Below are 18,642 nucleotides of genomic sequence, written 5' to 3'. Positions count from 1 at the left end.
TGTAAACATTAAAAGAAATTTAGTGATTTACCTTTCATCATCTTCATTTTCACTAAAAGCTGTTTTGAAAACATTTATTCTTTCTACCAGTTGACTACAATCTTGTTTCATATCTAAATCCATGCTCTAAAAAAAATTAAAAAGGTACAAAAAAAAAACATTTTAAGGCTGTTACCAAAATTTATCAAACACACTACAAAGATAAATATTAATATATTATTACAAAATATTACCAATATAATCTAAGTGAAATCATTCTTTTCTTTCAATTAAAATTCTTTTTACTGTATAACTAGTAGAGCACAGCTAACATAGACTTTTCTTTTTTTTTTACTTCCTGTATAGAATGTGCTAGTCAGCTTTTCCCAAAGTGTAGTATGCAAGGTGATATCAGATTATATTCAAATGAACATTTTCCATTTCAACAGTATTAGGAAAAATAACTGGTACACCAAAACAATGATTTCACAAATATCACTAAGATATATAATGTGAATATAAGTTCCATAAATGGAAGTTATGCAAGTGGTAAAACTGAAATGAATGAAGTGATGAAGTGAATACACAACTTAGAGAAGTTAAAGTGAATTTTAAGAGTTTATTACCACATACAGTATGAGCAAAAATTAAAGTGGGAAGTAGAACTAAAATAGAAGAAAACTTTTACTTTTTATGTTTTGTTAGAATTGGTTATAGTAAGTACATATGGTATGATTCATGAAAATAAAGATTTTCATCACAATTAAGAGATACTAAAGGTAGACTAAGTTGACGAGAAGCAGAACGTTATTAGCAAATACTTGTCAAATAGTTACAGTAACTTCCTAAACAGTCATGGTTCATAAATTAATTTTATGCATATAATTTAAGGTCTTAAGAAGGTCTATAGAATAATTTCATCTTATGAAGAAATCAGAGCAGTGAATAATGTTAAAACTTAGGCCAAAGTGTTTTGTCAAAAAAATCTAGAATAAATTGTAATTGGGAAACTCAAAAATCTAAATAGACTCAATTATTGAATTCAAGTGGCTCAAACTAATGATATAACATAAAGAAAAGACCAGAGAAATTATAAATATTAACATTTAACAGTTTTTAAATATTTCTTGACAAAACAAATACAACAAAAAAATTCTTGACAAAAGAAACAAAACAAACATTTCTTGACAAAATAAAAACTGAAAAATCAAAATAGACTCAATTAATTAATTCAACTGGCTCAAACTAATGATACAACATAAAGGAAAAGCCAGAGAAATTTTAAGTATTAACATTTATTACCTCAGTTTTAAAATATTTCTTGATAAAACAAATGCTCTGCCAAAAATGTAGCTATAAATAATTGTTAGAAGTATTATAGTCTGTTTTGTACTATTTCGTAAACTTACATTGTTTAAAACAGTAAGCAGTGCTTGTACCAATCCACTACTACACATTTCATATGGTGAAATTGTGTTTTCATCCTTCAAAAGTACAATTAGATTTTCTAAGGCTGTCTTCATTAAATCTCTCCAAGTGTTCTCACTCTCAATACACTAAAAAAAAAAAAAAAAATTTAATGAAGACAAAAATGACCAAAAAAAAGGTCTTAATATACTTAATTTATCACATCAATTATCAAGAAAATAAGTCAGATATTAAATAAGAATAGGGAGTTCAAATTATTAATGTAAATTATATCTCTGCCAGGGTCAGAAAACAATTTTTTTTTAAGAGAGGGAAGACATGAAGAGAGGCAGAGGGAGAGGGAAAGAGAAAATCTTAAGCAGGCTCCAGGCTGAGCACAGAGGCCAATATAGGGCTCAATCTCATAACCCTGACATCATGACCTGAACCAAAATCAAGAGTCCGGAAGCATAACCAACTGAGTCACCAGGCGCCCAGTGCACAAAACATTTTATAAAGGGACAATTAGAAGTATTTGGGGCTTTATAGGCTATCTGGCCTCTGTCACACCTATTTAACTCTGCCCTGCAGCCACATGACCAAAGCAGTCACAGACAACAGATAAAAGAGTGAGTATGGCTGTGAGCAATAAAACTACTTTTGGACACTATCATTACATTTTCGTGTAATTTTCACGTATCAGAAAATACTACTCTTACTTCTGATTTGTTTTCAACCATTTAAAAATATAAAAACCATTCTTACAAAGCCATATAAAAATAGGTGGCAGGCCTAATTTAGCCCATGGGTGGTAATTTGCTGACCCCTAATCATTACCCAGAATATAAGGGTAAAGGGGGAAAAACTAAACCAAGATCAATGTGCGTCATAAAACCAAGAGGCTGAATTAACATACTTGTCTATTTGTATGAAGTTCCCAAGATGACTCTAACTGAGTTGCTATGTTTCTGAGTGTTACCACTACTCCACGAGGCATGCTTTCCACAGCTTTAAAGTGGTCGTCATATAAATCTCGGGCCATAGTTCGTACCTACCAAATTAAAATGGCAAATATGAATTCTCACAGTTAACAGTTTGAACAAAACTCTTTTACCTACATATAAATGTGCAACTTGTAAATTTTTGGTTTCATTACCAACTTCCAAGAAATGCTACTACTTCTACTCATATATGTCAAAGGTTCTAGCAGGTGAAAAAGTACTCTAGTATATTTAAGCAATATCAAATAAAATGACTCATAACCTTAATTTTTGGTTGTTTAAACTTTGTATTCATATGCCAAAGAGGAGCTTATTTCATTTAAATAAACTTTAACAACTTGTAAAAAATTAACTTGGCTTTTTTTTAAATAAAAGTAACCTAATTACAGTGAACCAATTAGAAAATATAAATAAGCAAAAAAAAAAAAAAATTAAGCCATCTATAACTTAATCAACCAAAGTTGAATCTTTTTAACTTTTCCTTAAAACTTACTTAAAGACCTACTTGGCTTTATTCAATGTTCCATGAGTTAGGCAGCCTTCCATCTTGTATACAGAAAGGAACTCCCCTGAAGCTGAACCTTTTAACAGGGTTCAACTTTAGGTTTTAGACTTTAGGGGTGTACTTTAGGTTTTATTCTTTTCTCTTTACTTTAGGTTTTGCTTTAGGGGTGTACTTTAGGTTTGGGTTTTTTTTTAAGATTTTATTTACTTATGGCAGGGAGAGAAAGAGCACACTACTCGTGTGGGAGGGGCAGAGGCAAATGGAGGAACAGACTCCCCGTTGGGCAGGGAGCCTGAAGCAGGGCTCGATTCCAGGACCCCAAGATTATGACCTAAGCTGAAGGCAGACACTTAACTGACTGAGCCACCCAGGTGCCCCTGTGCTTTAGGTTTTACTCTTTTTTCTATTTATATTATTCCAAGTATAAATGACACTCTATAGATTTATATATTTAATCATAATGACCACAGTTGGTTTGGGTACTAGCCACCTTTTACTTAAATTAATGTTATTTGAGCCTTTCCACCACTGGAGCCATGAAGGAACAGCAGCCATGGCTCTGTACTACTCTACCACCATGGGCCTCAACAAGGACCACAAAGTGACTAAGAACATGAGCATGCACAGCTGCCGCCATGGGCACCTCACCAAGCAAACCAAGTTCATGCAAGATAGGATCTGAGAGTTACGCAGCTTCATCCCATACCAGCAGTATGCTATGGAGCTGTTCAAGGTCTCCAAGGACAAGTGTGCCCTCAAGGTCATCAAGAAAAGTATAGGGACACACATCCATGCCAAGAGGAAGAAAAAGGAGCTGAGCAATGATTTGGCAGCCATGAGCAAAGAGGTTGCCAAGAAGGACTGAACCCCTCCCCCTCTGTATGTAATAAAGCCTTTTTGGAACTTGAAAAAAAAACTAAAATTAAAAATAAATTAATGTGTTCCAGGTTTGGGTCTGATAAAATTAAGTACATATAGTCTTTAAAAATATCTGCTTAAATAATGTAAATTTTGGACTTATGTAATTTCATTTAAAAAACTAACCTAGCATAATTCTAACATAATAGAAAAAAATTGACTCCTGAAATGAATTAATAGTACTTTTTCATTCTATTTTGGTATGCCTTTCAGAATTAGGAGGAAAGTAAGCTCTGAATATTAAACAACACTTAAGACATTACCCCTTTGTAAAGCAGTATTAATAAGAAAAATGAAGGTTAAAATGAATAGTTAAAATTACTTTTACCTAAAATCAGTATATTTTGATATATACTATTTCCATACCCAAAGAATAGCCACATGGTCAATAAGATACTATCCACTTTAAGAAACGAAGTCAATAATCATATATTCTTTAAGAATATCAAAATAAAGGATTGAGACTAGTTCTTCTTAATTTATTCTACTTCTTACTTTTCTTCTGTATTGTGAAATTTCAGTTCCCACTGACTCTGAATTTGGTTGGTTAATACAACCTATCAGGAATTACAAGAAATTCCTGAGATAGCTCAGTGGTAAGTTTACAAAAAATTACAATTGATCCTCATTATTTGAGAATTCTATATTCATGAGTTCAACTACTCATTAAAATCTATAATCTCCAAATCAATACTCAGAGTGCTCTCACAGTCACTTGTGGACATGCACAGTGCAACAAAAACTTGAGAGGTGCCTCATGCGCATGTTCCCAGGTGAGGTCAAACAAAGCGACTCTACCTTTAACCAAGTGTCATACTTGAATTAGCTCTTTACAAACAAGTGTCCAGTTTCCACACTCTATTTTGTGCCAAGTTTTTAACATTTCTGTGATTTTAGTGGTGCTTTCACTGTTTAAAATGGCCACCATACATAGTACTGAAATGCTGCCCAGTGTTTCTAAGCACAAGAAGGCATGACACATGTCTTAAGGAGAAAATGTGTGTTAGGTAAACTTCATTCAGGCATGAGGATGTTAATAGCCCCAAGTTCAGTGTTAAGAAGTCAGTAATACACATTAAAGATGATATCTTTAAACAGAAAGGGACATAAAATAAGGTTAGGTATGGATCAGTTACAAAAATGTGACCAGAGCCTCAAAAGAACCTAACCCTGTGTTTCCCCTAAGAGCAGTAGTTCAGTATTCACAGAAGCTTTACATAACACAACTATTATGAATAACAAAAATGGACTATATTTAGTTCAAATTCCTTTTAGAATCTAATGGCTATCTTCAATTGAGATATTTCTTCCTCAAATGCCCTTAAGATACCCTGAATTAGAAAAAACTTCTGACCTCACACTCTTTAAAAACAAAGAAGCAATCACAAAGTCATATATATAGCTATAGAGATAATATATATGTGTCTAAAGAAATGAAAGTGTTTCTTTCCAAGGTCTAGCATCTGGAAGTATCTTTAGGATGGCCCAACACATTAACAAGCAGAAATAGAGACATAAACATGTTATGTATAACTGCTCCAAATAAAACCTATTACTACTATTTCTAAGGCCAAAGCCATAAGAAACACAGTAAGATCTTAATTCAAAACACCTAAAAGCATTCTTCATATACTGTATGAAAAAACTATTCTATATCACTGTAGGTAAAATAAAAATTTCTGCCATCAGAAAATACTGAATCTAATCATGGGATTATTGTCTCTTTTAAAAATGAAAAATAGAAAGCAAAAATTGATATAATAAAGATGGAAATATACTGGCTTATATTTTTAAGTTATCTCCATATCCAATGTGGGGCTTGGACTTAAATTCCAAAATCAAGAGTTGCATGCTCTCTCTATTAAGCCAGTCCAAGAGTTATGTAGCCTTATTTGGGGAGGTGGGGTGGGGAGGAAGCATACTTAATGGATAAAATTTAAAAATTATTATTGTTATTTTAGAGATGGAGTCAGTAAACACTTGCTCCTGTATCTTTTTATTTAAAAATATTTTATTTATTTATTTGACAGAGATCACAAGTAGGCAGATAGGCAGGCAGAGAGAGAGGAGGAAGCAGGCTCCCCACGGAGCAGAGAGCCCGATGCGGGGCTCGATCCCAGGACAGGATCCCTGGGATCATGACCTGAGCCAAAGGCAGAGGCTTTAACCCGCTGAGCCACCCAGGCGCCCCACTCCTATATCTTTTTGAAACAATTATTTCACCTAAGATGACGTTTAAACTAAGCATCAAAATATCTGAATCTAGAACCAGACATTCAAATTGCTTTATCATGAATATTAAATCAGGATTGTAAAATAAAATGATGTTTTCAACCCCACTGTAATAATAATTAAAGCATGAGTTCAAAGTTTTTGTGACATTAACAAGTCAAAAATTTTAATTTTATTGTCTTACAAATTTTGTTTTAATGTTTATGTTTAGCATGTGTATAAAATTATAAGGAAATGTGTATGTCCTGTGGAACATAAAATAATGAGCACAGAAAAAGAAAAACAAAATATGTTAGATTAGGGTAACTTGTGTTATATGGCCCAATTTTTTAAATGCTTGCAATATACCAATGAAACCTTACCAAGTCAGTATAAATGACAAAAAAAAAAAAAAGAAAAAGAAAAAGAAAATCTCACAAATATACCTTTTGCTTTGTTTTTTCTAATTTAGATTTCAATTTTCTGCCTCTTTTACCAGTCCAACCAGTCACAAATTCTGAACCTTTAAAAAAAAAAGGACATTTCACAGAATTTATTTCACTGCAATTTAAGATACTCATTTATTTTTATGTGTTAAACTTATATATTCTATACAACTTACCCAGAGAAGTTTCTGCAGTAAATGAATGTTTGGTTCCTCTATTAGATTCAAATACAAAACCAGGTAAATCTTCTTTCAGTATTGTTGCTTGCTGACCATCTGAGTTATGAATAGCGATTTCTCCTTCTTTCAAACAAGTTAGTGACCAATTTCCTACAGTGAGTTTAGTGGGTCCTGGTGCTGAGAGTATAGGTTGACTTGAAGTAGATGGCTTTACTTGGCCTCGAGCTCTTTGTAACTTCTCTAAGAATTCACTTCTGCTTTCTATAAAGACAAAATGATTATTTTAAAACCTCATTCTTTTCAAATATTCCTTTTTTTATTTTTTAAGCTACCTGTTGGAGTATCTGTTTAATATAAAAAAAATTAGCAGAGTTTTATTCTTTGGTATATTCACACTGGTTTGATATATATAGATTCAGGCATAAAGCACTCCTACAGGCGTAATTTTTTAAAATATAAGGCTTTTGGAAAAGATACTACTTGAAGAGGCTTCACACACATACAATTCATCATTACATGGTAAGAGGTAGTTTTACCTAACATTAGAGAGAGTAAAAGTACGTACAGTGCTATTCCTTGTCTCATACAATAAAAAGGCATTTCTTAAATGCTTTCATGGTAGAACAGTTTTTCTCTGTTGATAATAAATAAATTGGCCTATAATCATCAAAAATGTGCTATTTCTATGACAATGCTAGCAAAATTATCAGCATAAAAACAAATCATCAAAATTACAGAAACTAATAAAACATTTTAGAAGAAATAAAACATTACCTGAACTGTCCGATCCACCTTCAGGACTACCACTTGAATACATGGTGGCCAGTTTTCCATCCAAGATAAATCTGAACCATCCATTACTGCCATTAGATAATTCCAAGGCTGCTGCATCACTCCATATATATAAACAGTCCCTTCCCCTAATGATTGACCAGTCTCTCCAATGATATGGTTTACCTTGCTGCAATTCTTTAGCATCCTCCTGTGGTTCATCTTCCTAAATGTGTAAAATTATTCAATGAAACAAGGAAAACAATATCTGTATCAAATACTCACAGGTTTTTAAAAATATGTCCTAGTATCAAATTTAGAACTAAACCATTCTGAACTTATATACTCAGTTGCCTACAGTTTAGTATGTATTTTGATTCAACTAATTACCTATAGCTAAATCTTACAAGTCCTAAAAATGTCAAGAAAGTTACATAAATAGGGGCACCTGGGTGGCTCAATCAGTTAAGCATCTGTCTTCTGCTCAGTTCCTGATCCCAGAGTCCTGGGATTGAGCCTGCTTCTCTCCCCTGACCCCCATACCCCCGGCTTGTCCTCTCTCTTATTCTAATGAATAAAGGAAATCTTAAAAACAAAAAAAAAGTTATAAAAATAACAACCTAAGTTACAACATTTCCAGGTGTACTGATAGAGAAGACCAACAGATTTGGTCTACACAAAACTACCAAATTATCCTCCCCACTTGTGCTGTCTCTGTGTCTCAAAAAATAAATTTTTTTTTAAAGATTTTATTTATTTATTTGTCAGAGAGAGTGAGCACAGGCAGACAGATTGGCAGGCAGAGGCAGAGGGAGAAGCAGGCTCCCTGCTGAGCAAGGAGCCCGATGTGGGACCCAATCCCAGAATGCTGGGATCATGATCTGAGCCGAAGGCAGCCACTTAACTGAGCCACCCAGGCGTCCCACTGTGTCTCAATTTTTTTTTTTTAATCTTAAAAAAAAAAGAAAGATTTTTGAGCATGCTTAAAAGAAAAAGCAATTTGTAAACACTGTTTTCTTAGCTGGACATCCTGAAAAATTTTATTGTGTTGACAATATTTAAATATTAAGAATATTCATCAAAACCATATGTGAGGAGCGCCTGGGTGGCTCAGTGGGTTGAGCCGCTGCCTTCGGCGGGGGTCATGATCTCAGGGTCCTGGGATCGGGTCCTATGTCGGGCTCTCTGCTCGGAGGGGAGCCTGCTTCCCTCTCTCTCTCTCTCTGCCTGCCTTTCCATCTACTTGTGATTTCTCTCTGTCAAATAAATAAAATCTTTAAAAAAAAAAAAAACCATTGTGAACTTGGTATTTGTGTACATACATGTGTATGTGGTAAAGCACTTTTTTTTTTTTTCAAGATTTTATTTACTTATTTGAGACAGAGAGAGCATGAGTGGGAGGGAGCCCCAAACAGGCTCAAACCCAAGACACCAAGATCAAGACCTGAGACCAAGGAAGGTGCTTAACTGACTGAGCCACCCAGGTACCCCTGGGTAAAGCACTTTTAAACTTCAAAAAAACTTGTTACACTTAAAAAATATTTTTACATACTTTTTTGAACATAAAAAACTGAAGTAGTTAGCTTATAACACTAAAATGAGATTGTAAAGTACGGATTATAAATTTCTTTAAACTACTTTTGCTCTAAGCCGCAATGAGTTAACAAGCACCAAGACTTCTTTACGCACTGTAAACAACGAAAAGCTAGTCAAAATACGTGAAAAAGTGTCTCAAACATTGGGCAATATGCAATATAAGACCATGATCCCCCAGAAAACAGAAAAAAACAAGTTAAGCCCCTTAGTTCCAGACAAAAATTTCTGGCTAAGAAGAAACACAAAGAGAGTCGAGCAGTATGACTTCAAAAAGACTTCTAGAAATTGGCAAAGTGGTCACCATGAGTCTCTAACGAGTACTGGACCACACATTTCTTGGGTGACACTCCATAAAGGATAGGCAAAGAACAAATGGAAAATTATTAAGCTGGATAATTCCCAGAGATCACACAAAGTGGTCAGACAGTTGCATTTCAAATGCTGAAAAGTTTCAAATCTGATAAAAAGTTTAATCCCACAGATCAAAGAAAATTAAACCCTGAGCAGGAATGGACACTTACACGTGCATATTTACACAAGTACACCAAGCACAACAAAGAAGAGCAAAGTCACACTGCTTAAAATCATAAGAATAGCCAGAGGAAGAAAAAAATGTTCTTAGAAGAGATGTTAAGTTGGGGCACCGGGGTGTCTCAGTTGGTTAAGTGACTGCCTTCAGCTCAGGTCATGATCCCAGGGTCCTGGGATTGAGCCCCACATGGGGCTCCCTGCTCAGCAGGGAGCCTCATTCTCCCTCTCCCTGTGACCCACCCCATGCTTGTGCTCTCTCTCACTCACGCACTCTCTCTCAAATAAATAAATCTTAAAAATATATATATGTCATGTACCAAAGAACTAAGATGAGAAATAAAGCGAATTTCTCAATGGAGACTATGTACATCAGGTGACAATGGACCATCTCTGAAAATGATTAGCCAAAAGTCCTTGCAGGCACTGAAAATATCCATCAAAAATGAAGGCCAAATAAAATATTTTTAGACAAAGAGTATCTTCTGGGTTGTTTTTTCATTTTCTTTTTAAGCTATGTACGTATGTATGTGCGTATATTATAGTACAGCAAAGAGAGGGGCAAAAGGAGAGGGAGAGAGAGCATCTCAAGCAGACTCCAAGCTGAGCATGGAGCCCAAGATGGCGCTTGACCCCATGACTCTGAGATCATGACCTGAGACAAAATCAAGAATCAGACACACAACCAATGAGCCACACAAGAACTCATCTTTCCATTTTCTAAACAAGGTATCTTTAAGAACAGAAGATTACTTTTGATAAAAGAAAATTTACCAATTTATTTTGCCCTTGTATAGTATAACCTTTTAATTTATTTATTTTTAAGTAATCTTTATACCCAATGTGGGGCTTGAATTCACAACCCTGAGATCAAAATTGGATACTCTTCCAGCTTAGCCAGCCAGGCACCCTTAAAATATAAGTTTTTAATGTCCTATTTAAGAAATCTTTGTCATGATCAAGGTCAGTAAGATTTTCTTCCTTTCCCTCTTTAAGTTTTATATGCCCATACATTTCAGGCTGTGATTCATTTTCTATTAATTTTGTATGTGGTACCCATAGTATAATCAAAATTTCTTTTTTGTGTCTGTATGTACCCACTTGTTCAAGCATCAGAGTTTAAACAGATTATCTTTGGGACACCTGTGTGGCTTCAGCCACCTGTGTGGCATCTGCCTTCAGCTCAGGTCACGATCTAAGAGTTCTGGGATTGAACCTCCAATCAGGCTCCCTGCTCAGTAGAGAATCTGCTTTTCCCTCTCCCTCTGCCATTCCCTTCTGCTCATACTCGAGCATTCTCTCTCTCTCAAATGAATAAAATCTTTAAAAATAAATAAATAGGGGCGCCTGGTAGCTCAGTCATTAAGCATATGCCTTCGGCTCAGGTCACAATCCCAAGGTCTGCAATCGAGCCATGCACTGGGCTCCCTGCTTGGCAGGAAGCCTGCTTCTCCCTTTTCCACTCTTCCTGCTTGTGCTCCTGTTCTTGCTGTCTCTCTGTCAAATAAATAAAATCTATTTATTTAGTTAGTTATTAGTAAATAAATATAAATTTCCTGACTTTGATAACTAACCAGTATTATACAAGAGAATGTCCTAGTTTTTTGGTGAAGTTTTAGGTTGTTAAAAGGGGCACTATGTACCCAGCTTCTCAAATAATATTCAAATAATATTTTGGGAGCACCTGGATGGCTCAGTCAGTTGGGTGTCTACCTTTAGCTTGGGTTATGGTCCCAAGATCCTGGGATCAGGTCCCACATTGGGTGGGCTCCCTGCAGGGAGTCTGCTAATACCTCTGCCTGCTTGTCCCCCTGCCTGTGCTCTCTCTCTGGCAAATAAATACAATCATTAAAATAATAATAATTTTTTTTTTCTTTAAGTAGGCTCTAGGCCCAGTGTAGAGCTCAACATAGAGCCTGAACTCACAACCGTGAGGATCAAGATCTAAACTAAGATCAAGAGTCAGATACTTAAATGACAAAGTCACCCAGATACTTCTTAAATATTTTACTTTTAAGTATTCTCTACAACCAATATGGGGCTCAAACTCAAAACCTCAAGCTCAAGTGTTGTATACACTACCAAATGAGCCAGCCAGGTGCCCTTCAAATAATATTTCTTAAATGTATACACACACATAGTGTCTGTATAAATAAAGTAAATTGAGCAAAATGTCAATAATTAGTGAATTTATAAAGAACACTCTGATACTCTATTTGCAATTTTTCTGTAAGTTTTAAATTTTATCAATAAACTTTCTAAAAATATCCAAATTCAGGGGGGTGCCTGCATGGATTAGTTGGTTTAGCGTCCAACTCTTGGTTTTGGTTTGGATCATGATCTCAGGATTGTAGGATTGAGCCCTGATCAGGCTCCACACTCAGCACAGAGTCAGTTTCAAATTTTCTCTCTTCTTCCTCTGCCCCTTCCCCTGATCACATTCTTTCTCCAAAATAAAAAAATGAAATCTTAAAGTAAAAATAACCAAATTTTATAAAAATTCTAGTACTACCTCATACTGCCATTATTTTATCAAAAGTCATCGTAAATTGTAACTAGATTTCCTCTAAAAAACTCTATTCCTGATAACACTGCAAACAACATCACTCACTTTTTCTGGTTTTGATTCCTCTTCATTCTCATCATCAGAGGAAGGTCCTGCCAAAGTTGACACTTTACTAATTACACCAAGTCTGGCTAGCTGATCCAAAAAAATATCACCACCTTTATCTACCAAATCTCTTATGATTTGTAAAGCCAGCAAGTGGCCATCATCATCATCCTGGGGGAAAACAAAAAGGCAATTAAGGAAAAACGATAAAAATAAATTTAACTGCCTGAAGTAGACAAATGCAGTAATTTCATAAACAAAACGATTTACTGAAATTAGGACAAAAATTAAATTATTTTGCTAACCATTGTCTAAAGGGAATTAAAGCTACCGGAATTTCAAAAAAGATAAAAATCTGACCTCTTGATCAAGGACAGTTGCAGTGATTTCCACTAGTACTGTAGGCAAATTGTGACCAACATCAGAATCACAAACTTCTTTTAAGAGTGCTTCAGAGCAAAAATGAATCATTTTTCGAATCAGAGCAAGACTTGCCTTCCTTAAAAAAATAAATAAATAAATAAAATAATTTTAGGAAGCCAGGAAAAGAACCTAAAATAAAACAAAATGCAATTATACATTAAAGAAAACAAAAATATCCAATGGTAAGGTTTACACACTCTGTTAAAAAGTAAACTGAATAAATGTATACAAAAAAATATATGTAACTATGTTCTCATATAAATGGAAAGTGAGAGATCCTAGTAATCCCAAATCCTTAAATACTTCCACCGTGAACAATTTGGCATGGCTCTTTTTCTTTCTATACTCATCCACTGCTTTGCTTAGAACATAGATACTCAATAAAGTCATACAAACTAACCTCAGTTTTATAACAAGGAACCTATTCTTTTAAAATAAAATAAACAAGTATATAACATACATTTAAATTATAATAGACTCAAAAGAAATTGGTCTATCACATAAAAGATAGTTTATTTAACACGTATTTTCTGAGCATATAACAATATCCTAGGCACCGACGTACAGATATTGTTGTTACCCTGATTTGCGGTAACTTCCACAAGGATGGACAAGCAAAATTCCTCCTTAAAGTCAAAGAAAGGCAGGTGACACATGAATTTCTACAGCATGTGGTCCCTATTCGATGTATATCCCAACTCTCTTTATTTTTTTTTTCCAACTCTCTTTAGCTGAAATTCATAACACTATATGTTCTTCAAGTGAAAAAGCATTTTATTATAAATTCAAATATGTTATAGAATATGGTAGGCCAAAGAGTAGGGAATCTGATGTGGGTGTCGATTCCAGGATCCCATAATCATGACCTGAGCCAATACCTCTAAAATATTAGGCGCAACTATGCCAACACTCAATACATACCTAATAAACTCAATACATACTCAATACCTCAATACCTAATTTTTATTCTCAAACCTAAAGAAAATTCAATGTAATTATCTTCACTTTAGGAGAAACCAATTAAGATAAAAGAGGTTAAGTACCTTTTTCATGGCCACATATTTAGGAAGTAGCCACTTTGCAATGACTCTAGAGTCTGAGCTCTTAACTAAGGCTTATGCTTTCTTACTTGCCACAATTAAATGTGTATAACTATTACCTGGAGAATTCAACATCGAATGTACTAAAACTAAAATTATATTTAGACAATCCTGAAACATACAAAGGTACATACATTTATCTATTTATTTATTTTATAAGTACCATAAGGTTATTGTAGAAATTTTAGGAAACACAAATTAACAAAAGAGAAAAAAATGACCTGTAATTCCAAAATTCCAATCCCCAATCCTGAAACATTTAAAAGTGATAAAAAATAACCATCGAAAAAAAAGAAAAAAGAAAAGAACAATCGAGGGGAACCCAGGTAGCTCAGGCAGCTAAGTATCTGAATCTCGGTTTTGGCTCAGGTCATGAGCTCGGGGTCAAGGAATGGAGCCCTACCTGAGAATCTTTCCCCCCCACCCACTTCTCTTTCTCCCTCCGCTCCTCTGCCCCTCCCCCTGCTTGCTTATGCACACACTCTCAAATAAATAAATGTTAAAAGAAAGAAAGAAAGAAAGAAAGAACGAACCATCTAATAAGGAATCTTTTATATGGTGGCATACTTTTATAGTTTTCTGATGACCTTATCATGAAGCAGTTCTACTCCAAATATATCAGGATTCTTTTATTGGCATGACAGCTAGTCCTCTAAAACATTCAGGCCAAATTATCTTGTTCAAAATTGAACTTGCTGACTCCTCAAGAGAATTCTAAGTTTTGTTTAAAAAAAGGAGAGGGCCACTCATACCTATACCTCTGTACCTATTTAGAGAAGAATAAAAACCAAGCACTTTAATGGTCACAGTGAATTATTTTACTGACACTTTCTCCTACTTAAAACGGTCTGCCTGCACTTTAATGTCAACTTCTAGGCACTTGAATCTTACAAATCTACTTGTTCTAAAGACCTCCTTAACTTAAAATATCCAATATCAAATTCTCAATCACTCAAAAATTCAGTACTCATTCTTCACCTATTCCTTTCCTTCACCTCTCACAACTAACTGGTCACTAATCCCTATACAACCCATCTCTCAACCTTTTGAATTTGTTTCCACCAATCTAGTCCCCCAGCAACTGTTTTTGAAGTTCATCTTGCAATGAACCTATGTAGTTTTCATTCTTGGTCTTCTGGTACTTTTCTCCACTGGGCTGCCAATGGAATCTTCATAAATCACAAAATTAACTGTGAGAAATATCCTCACAGATATGTAATGACTCTTCCTCAACTGTGGAGTATGGCTCATTAGCACTGGCCACAGAGGCCTTCAAAGGCCTCCTCTCTACCTTTTTAACATTGTTCTCTGAGATATCCAAATATATCCCATTAATCCAAACACACTCCATTAATATTAAAATAATTACAACGGCTAACAAAACACACTCACTCAATTATGCACTAAATATCTACTAAGGACCTACTGAATATCAAGCCCTGTTCTATACCTCTTTATCTTTGCAAGAATATAGCTGTACACAGGCCAGCTCTCAAGGAGTTCACTTTGGAGGGGAGACAGACAATAAAACAAACACAAGTCAAAGAAGAGCAAGATTTCAGACACTGAAAGCTCTGTAAAGACATTAAAACATCATAATTTATGTGAAAGGTATCCCAGGGGTAATTTAAATTAGATGAACAAAAACATCAGTGGATGGAACATCTGAACTGAGACCTAAACAATATGAAGCAACAAACCACCCAAAAGACCCAAGGATAAGAAAAGTTTCCAATAAAGGGAAGTACAAAAACCCTAAGTTAAGAATGTATTTGAAGTGTTTCAAAAATAGAAAAAAGGCTAGCTTATTGTACATGTAATGGGCTAGGGGTTAGATAGTACTAAATGAGGTCAGGGAAATGGGTGGGGCTTATTTAAAACTTTGTACGCCCAAGTGTTTTAAGGGCACCTGGGTGGCTCAGTCAGTTATACTCTTGATTTGGACTCAGGGTTGTGAGATCAAGGCCCTTGTCCAGGCTCTGTGCTCAGCGAGAAGTCTGCTTGAGATTCTCTCCCTCCCTCTCTTCCCTCATCCCCAGTGCCCTCAAGCTCTCACTCTCTCTTCAAAAAAAAAAAAAAAAAAGAGGTTTTAGTTAAAGCCAGATGGAAGCTACTGGAGGTTTAAATCAGAAGGTGATGTAATTATGATTTTTAAAATAAATTAGACGAGGGTGTGCCTGGGTGGTTCAGTGGATTAAGCCTCTGCCTTTGGCTCAGGTCATGATCCCAGGGTCCTGGGATGGAGTCCCCCATCAGGCTCTCTGCTTCACAGAGAGCCTGCTTCCCCCTCTCTCTCTGCCAGTCTCTCTGCCTACTTGTGATCTCTCTCTCTGTCAAATAAATAAATAAAATCTTTAAAATAAAATAAAATAGACTAGTATGTAGGAACATATTATAAAAGAGCAAGAGAGAAAAGAAAGACTAATTAAGAGGAAACTGCAGTAGTCAAATTACAGACTATGAACCAGAGTATTAGCAACAGTTGAACAGGAAAGACACATTATAGAAGGAGAGCCACCAGGATTTTTAACAGGATGGACTGACTCATGCCTCCGTGCCTTTGCACATAAAGTTGCCTAGTGATCCTTCCAATCTGTCTGCCTACAAAATCCCCAAGTATCCTTTAAACCCCAATTTAAATCTCACTTCTGCATAAAATCTTCTCCAACTCTGCACCCCAGTTAACTGTTAAATTATCTATATTCCCAGAGAACTCTGATGGTATGTCTAGTCTTATCACTTACTACTCTCATTAATCACATCTTCCTCAGTACCTGCAACAAAGGGTACTGTAAGCAAAAGCCAAGTCCCATTTCTTTGGGTATATTTCCAAAAACCATCTCACATTGCCTCTACCAAAAAGGTCTCCATAAAGCTCAATAAATGTTTGCTGTACTTACCAAAATTTCTCTAAAGTTGATACTCAGGGAGCTACAAAAACTGTTAGGAATCTAGCCTTTTTGATTTTCAAAATTCCTTAAGTCAGATAATCAGAAGAAAAGATTTAACTTTAAATCTCCAATCAAATCTCCAATCTAAATTTTATTCTTACCACACCTTTTCAATAAACACAGATACTACAAATAACTACCTTATTGAAGGCAGCATAGTTTGCTGAAATGTCTGTGCGAACACTGGCAATAACCTTTTCAAGTATATAGGTGCCATTTCTGGATCTCCTTTTGGTTCATTACATTCTTCTTCATCTTTGTTTGTGTCTTTCTTTTTCTTATCATCTCCTTTATTAACTGGACACATCCAATCACCTGCAGACAAACATTGTTCAATAAAATAAATTTTGGGAAAATTTTTCTTTCAATGAAAAAAACATTAGGATGTACGGAATTTAAAACTATAATTATCCCCGGGGCACCAAGGTGGCTCAGTCAGTTGGGCATTTAACTCTTGATTTTGGCCTGGGTTATGATCTTAGGGTCATGGGATAGAGCCCTGCATCAGGCCCCACACTCAGCAGGGAGTTTGCTTGATATTCTCTCTTACTCTCTCCCTCTCCCTTGCCCCTCCCACTGTTTGTGTGTGCTCTCCCTCTCTCTCAAACAAATACTTAAGAGAAAAAAAAGTATCCCTAATTAAAAATAATTAAACTGAAATTAAGATACTATATCTATCAAAGGCATTTGTAAAAATAATACTGTTCCAATTCATTTCAGTACATGTGCTGCCTGAAGCAAGCACAAGAATACTAAAGAATGTTAGTTCCACCAATGAGCTGAATCACAACTTAGGGAAATAATTTTGGAAATTCCACTTGATTCTAGGAATTATTTCACAAAGTTTTCAGATTCATCTACTCTGTAAAAACTTAAAAATTTGGTCAAATTACTTCATCTATATAACACCTAACTGTTCTTTATGACATTCCCATGCCCCTTAAACTTTTTTGTTTTTGGAATGCCTAGGTGTCTCAGTCGGTTAAGTGTCTGCCTTCGGCTCAGGTCATGATCCTGGGTTCCTGGGTTCCTGGGCTCCAGCCCCACGCTGGGCTCCTTGCTCAGCAGGGAGCCTGCTTCTCCCTCTGCCTGCTGCTCTCTCCCTGCTTGTGTGTGCTCTTTCTCTCTCTGACAAACAGATAAGTAAAATCTTAAAAAAAAACTTTTGGTTTTGTCATTCTGAAATTATGCACCCAGTCTCAAAGAACACTGAGCAGTACTGTTAAAAGTTTATAATATGTTAAAGTATGTGCATATAATTACTTGACTTAATAGCAACAGTTCATTTATATTATGTTAATACATACATAAGAAACTCTATCTATAAAAGTGAAGCTGAAAAATAACAGCAGATGGCATAAAGGAAAGACTGTACCACTTACCTGGAGATTGAAGAATAGCTACTACTTCACTATGGCCCCTTTCCCGCGCTTTATCTAAAGGAGTTTTCCCATCTTCATCTCTCAGATCTGGGTTTGCACCATGCCGTAACAGAGTCTAGAAAAGAAAAACATTTCATTTGAATATAAGAATTAACAATTCATTTCAAAATCCAACTCTGTAATCCTCAAACTGTACCCATAGATTTCGGACTCAATATTAATTGAGCAGACACCAGTTGAATGCACTATTTTGCACATATCACCTCAAAAATGGGTCTCTCTAGATCTTGAAAAAGTTACAGATTAATTTCACTTGGTTATTTATTAATAATTCAAAATAAGTACATTCATATGTGAACCTATAATCTTTTTCTTCAAACTCCTCCTCCCAAGTTCCTTAACAGAGAGGTAATAGTGTACATTTGTGACATGGTAATCATCTTCCTCATTTCCTATATACTGCCAATTACCATGTTCAATCAATTCTCCTAGAATGTACTACAAAACTTATATCTAAAATACTAAGTCACATTATTTATCAATTTTCAACGGACAATGGACCCTCTCCCCAACAGACTGCTAAGGTCTTTTGAACAGAGAACACATCTCATGTTTTTCTAACCAACTGAGCTAA

At 35.2% G+C, this 18,642-nt stretch overlaps 1 protein-coding gene across 19 annotated transcripts in view; it reads right to left on the bottom strand.

Moving 5' to 3' along the window:
- The window catches only part of HECTD1 (HECT domain E3 ubiquitin protein ligase 1), a 99,808-nt gene that overhangs the window by 42,333 nt on the left and 38,833 nt on the right, over window positions 1–18,642 (bottom strand). For all 19 annotated transcript variants that reach the window (XM_082737880.1, XM_082737866.1, XM_082737877.1 and 16 more), the window contains exons 9-18: window positions 18,009–18,123; window positions 16,767–16,941; window positions 12,513–12,651; window positions 12,153–12,323; window positions 7,421–7,643; window positions 6,644–6,907; window positions 6,468–6,544; window positions 2,303–2,437; window positions 1,389–1,535; window positions 32–126 (exon numbers count right to left, since the gene is read on the bottom strand). In XM_082737880.1, the coding sequence (XP_082594006.1) occupies window positions 32–126; window positions 1,389–1,535; window positions 2,303–2,437; window positions 6,468–6,544; window positions 6,644–6,907; window positions 7,421–7,643; window positions 12,153–12,323; window positions 12,513–12,651; window positions 16,767–16,941; window positions 18,009–18,123 (1,541 nt within the window). The remainder of the gene's footprint in view (window positions 1–31; window positions 127–1,388; window positions 1,536–2,302; window positions 2,438–6,467; window positions 6,545–6,643; window positions 6,908–7,420; window positions 7,644–12,152; window positions 12,324–12,512; window positions 12,652–16,766; window positions 16,942–18,008; window positions 18,124–18,642) is intronic.

Source organism: Mustela nivalis (genome assembly GCF_964662115.1).
Source record: "Mustela nivalis genome assembly, chromosome: 6".
NCBI lineage: Eukaryota > Metazoa > Chordata > Mammalia > Carnivora > Mustelidae > Mustela > Mustela nivalis.
Note: the sequence above shows the minus strand (reverse complement) of the source record. Positions and strands in the feature narration are given on the sequence as shown.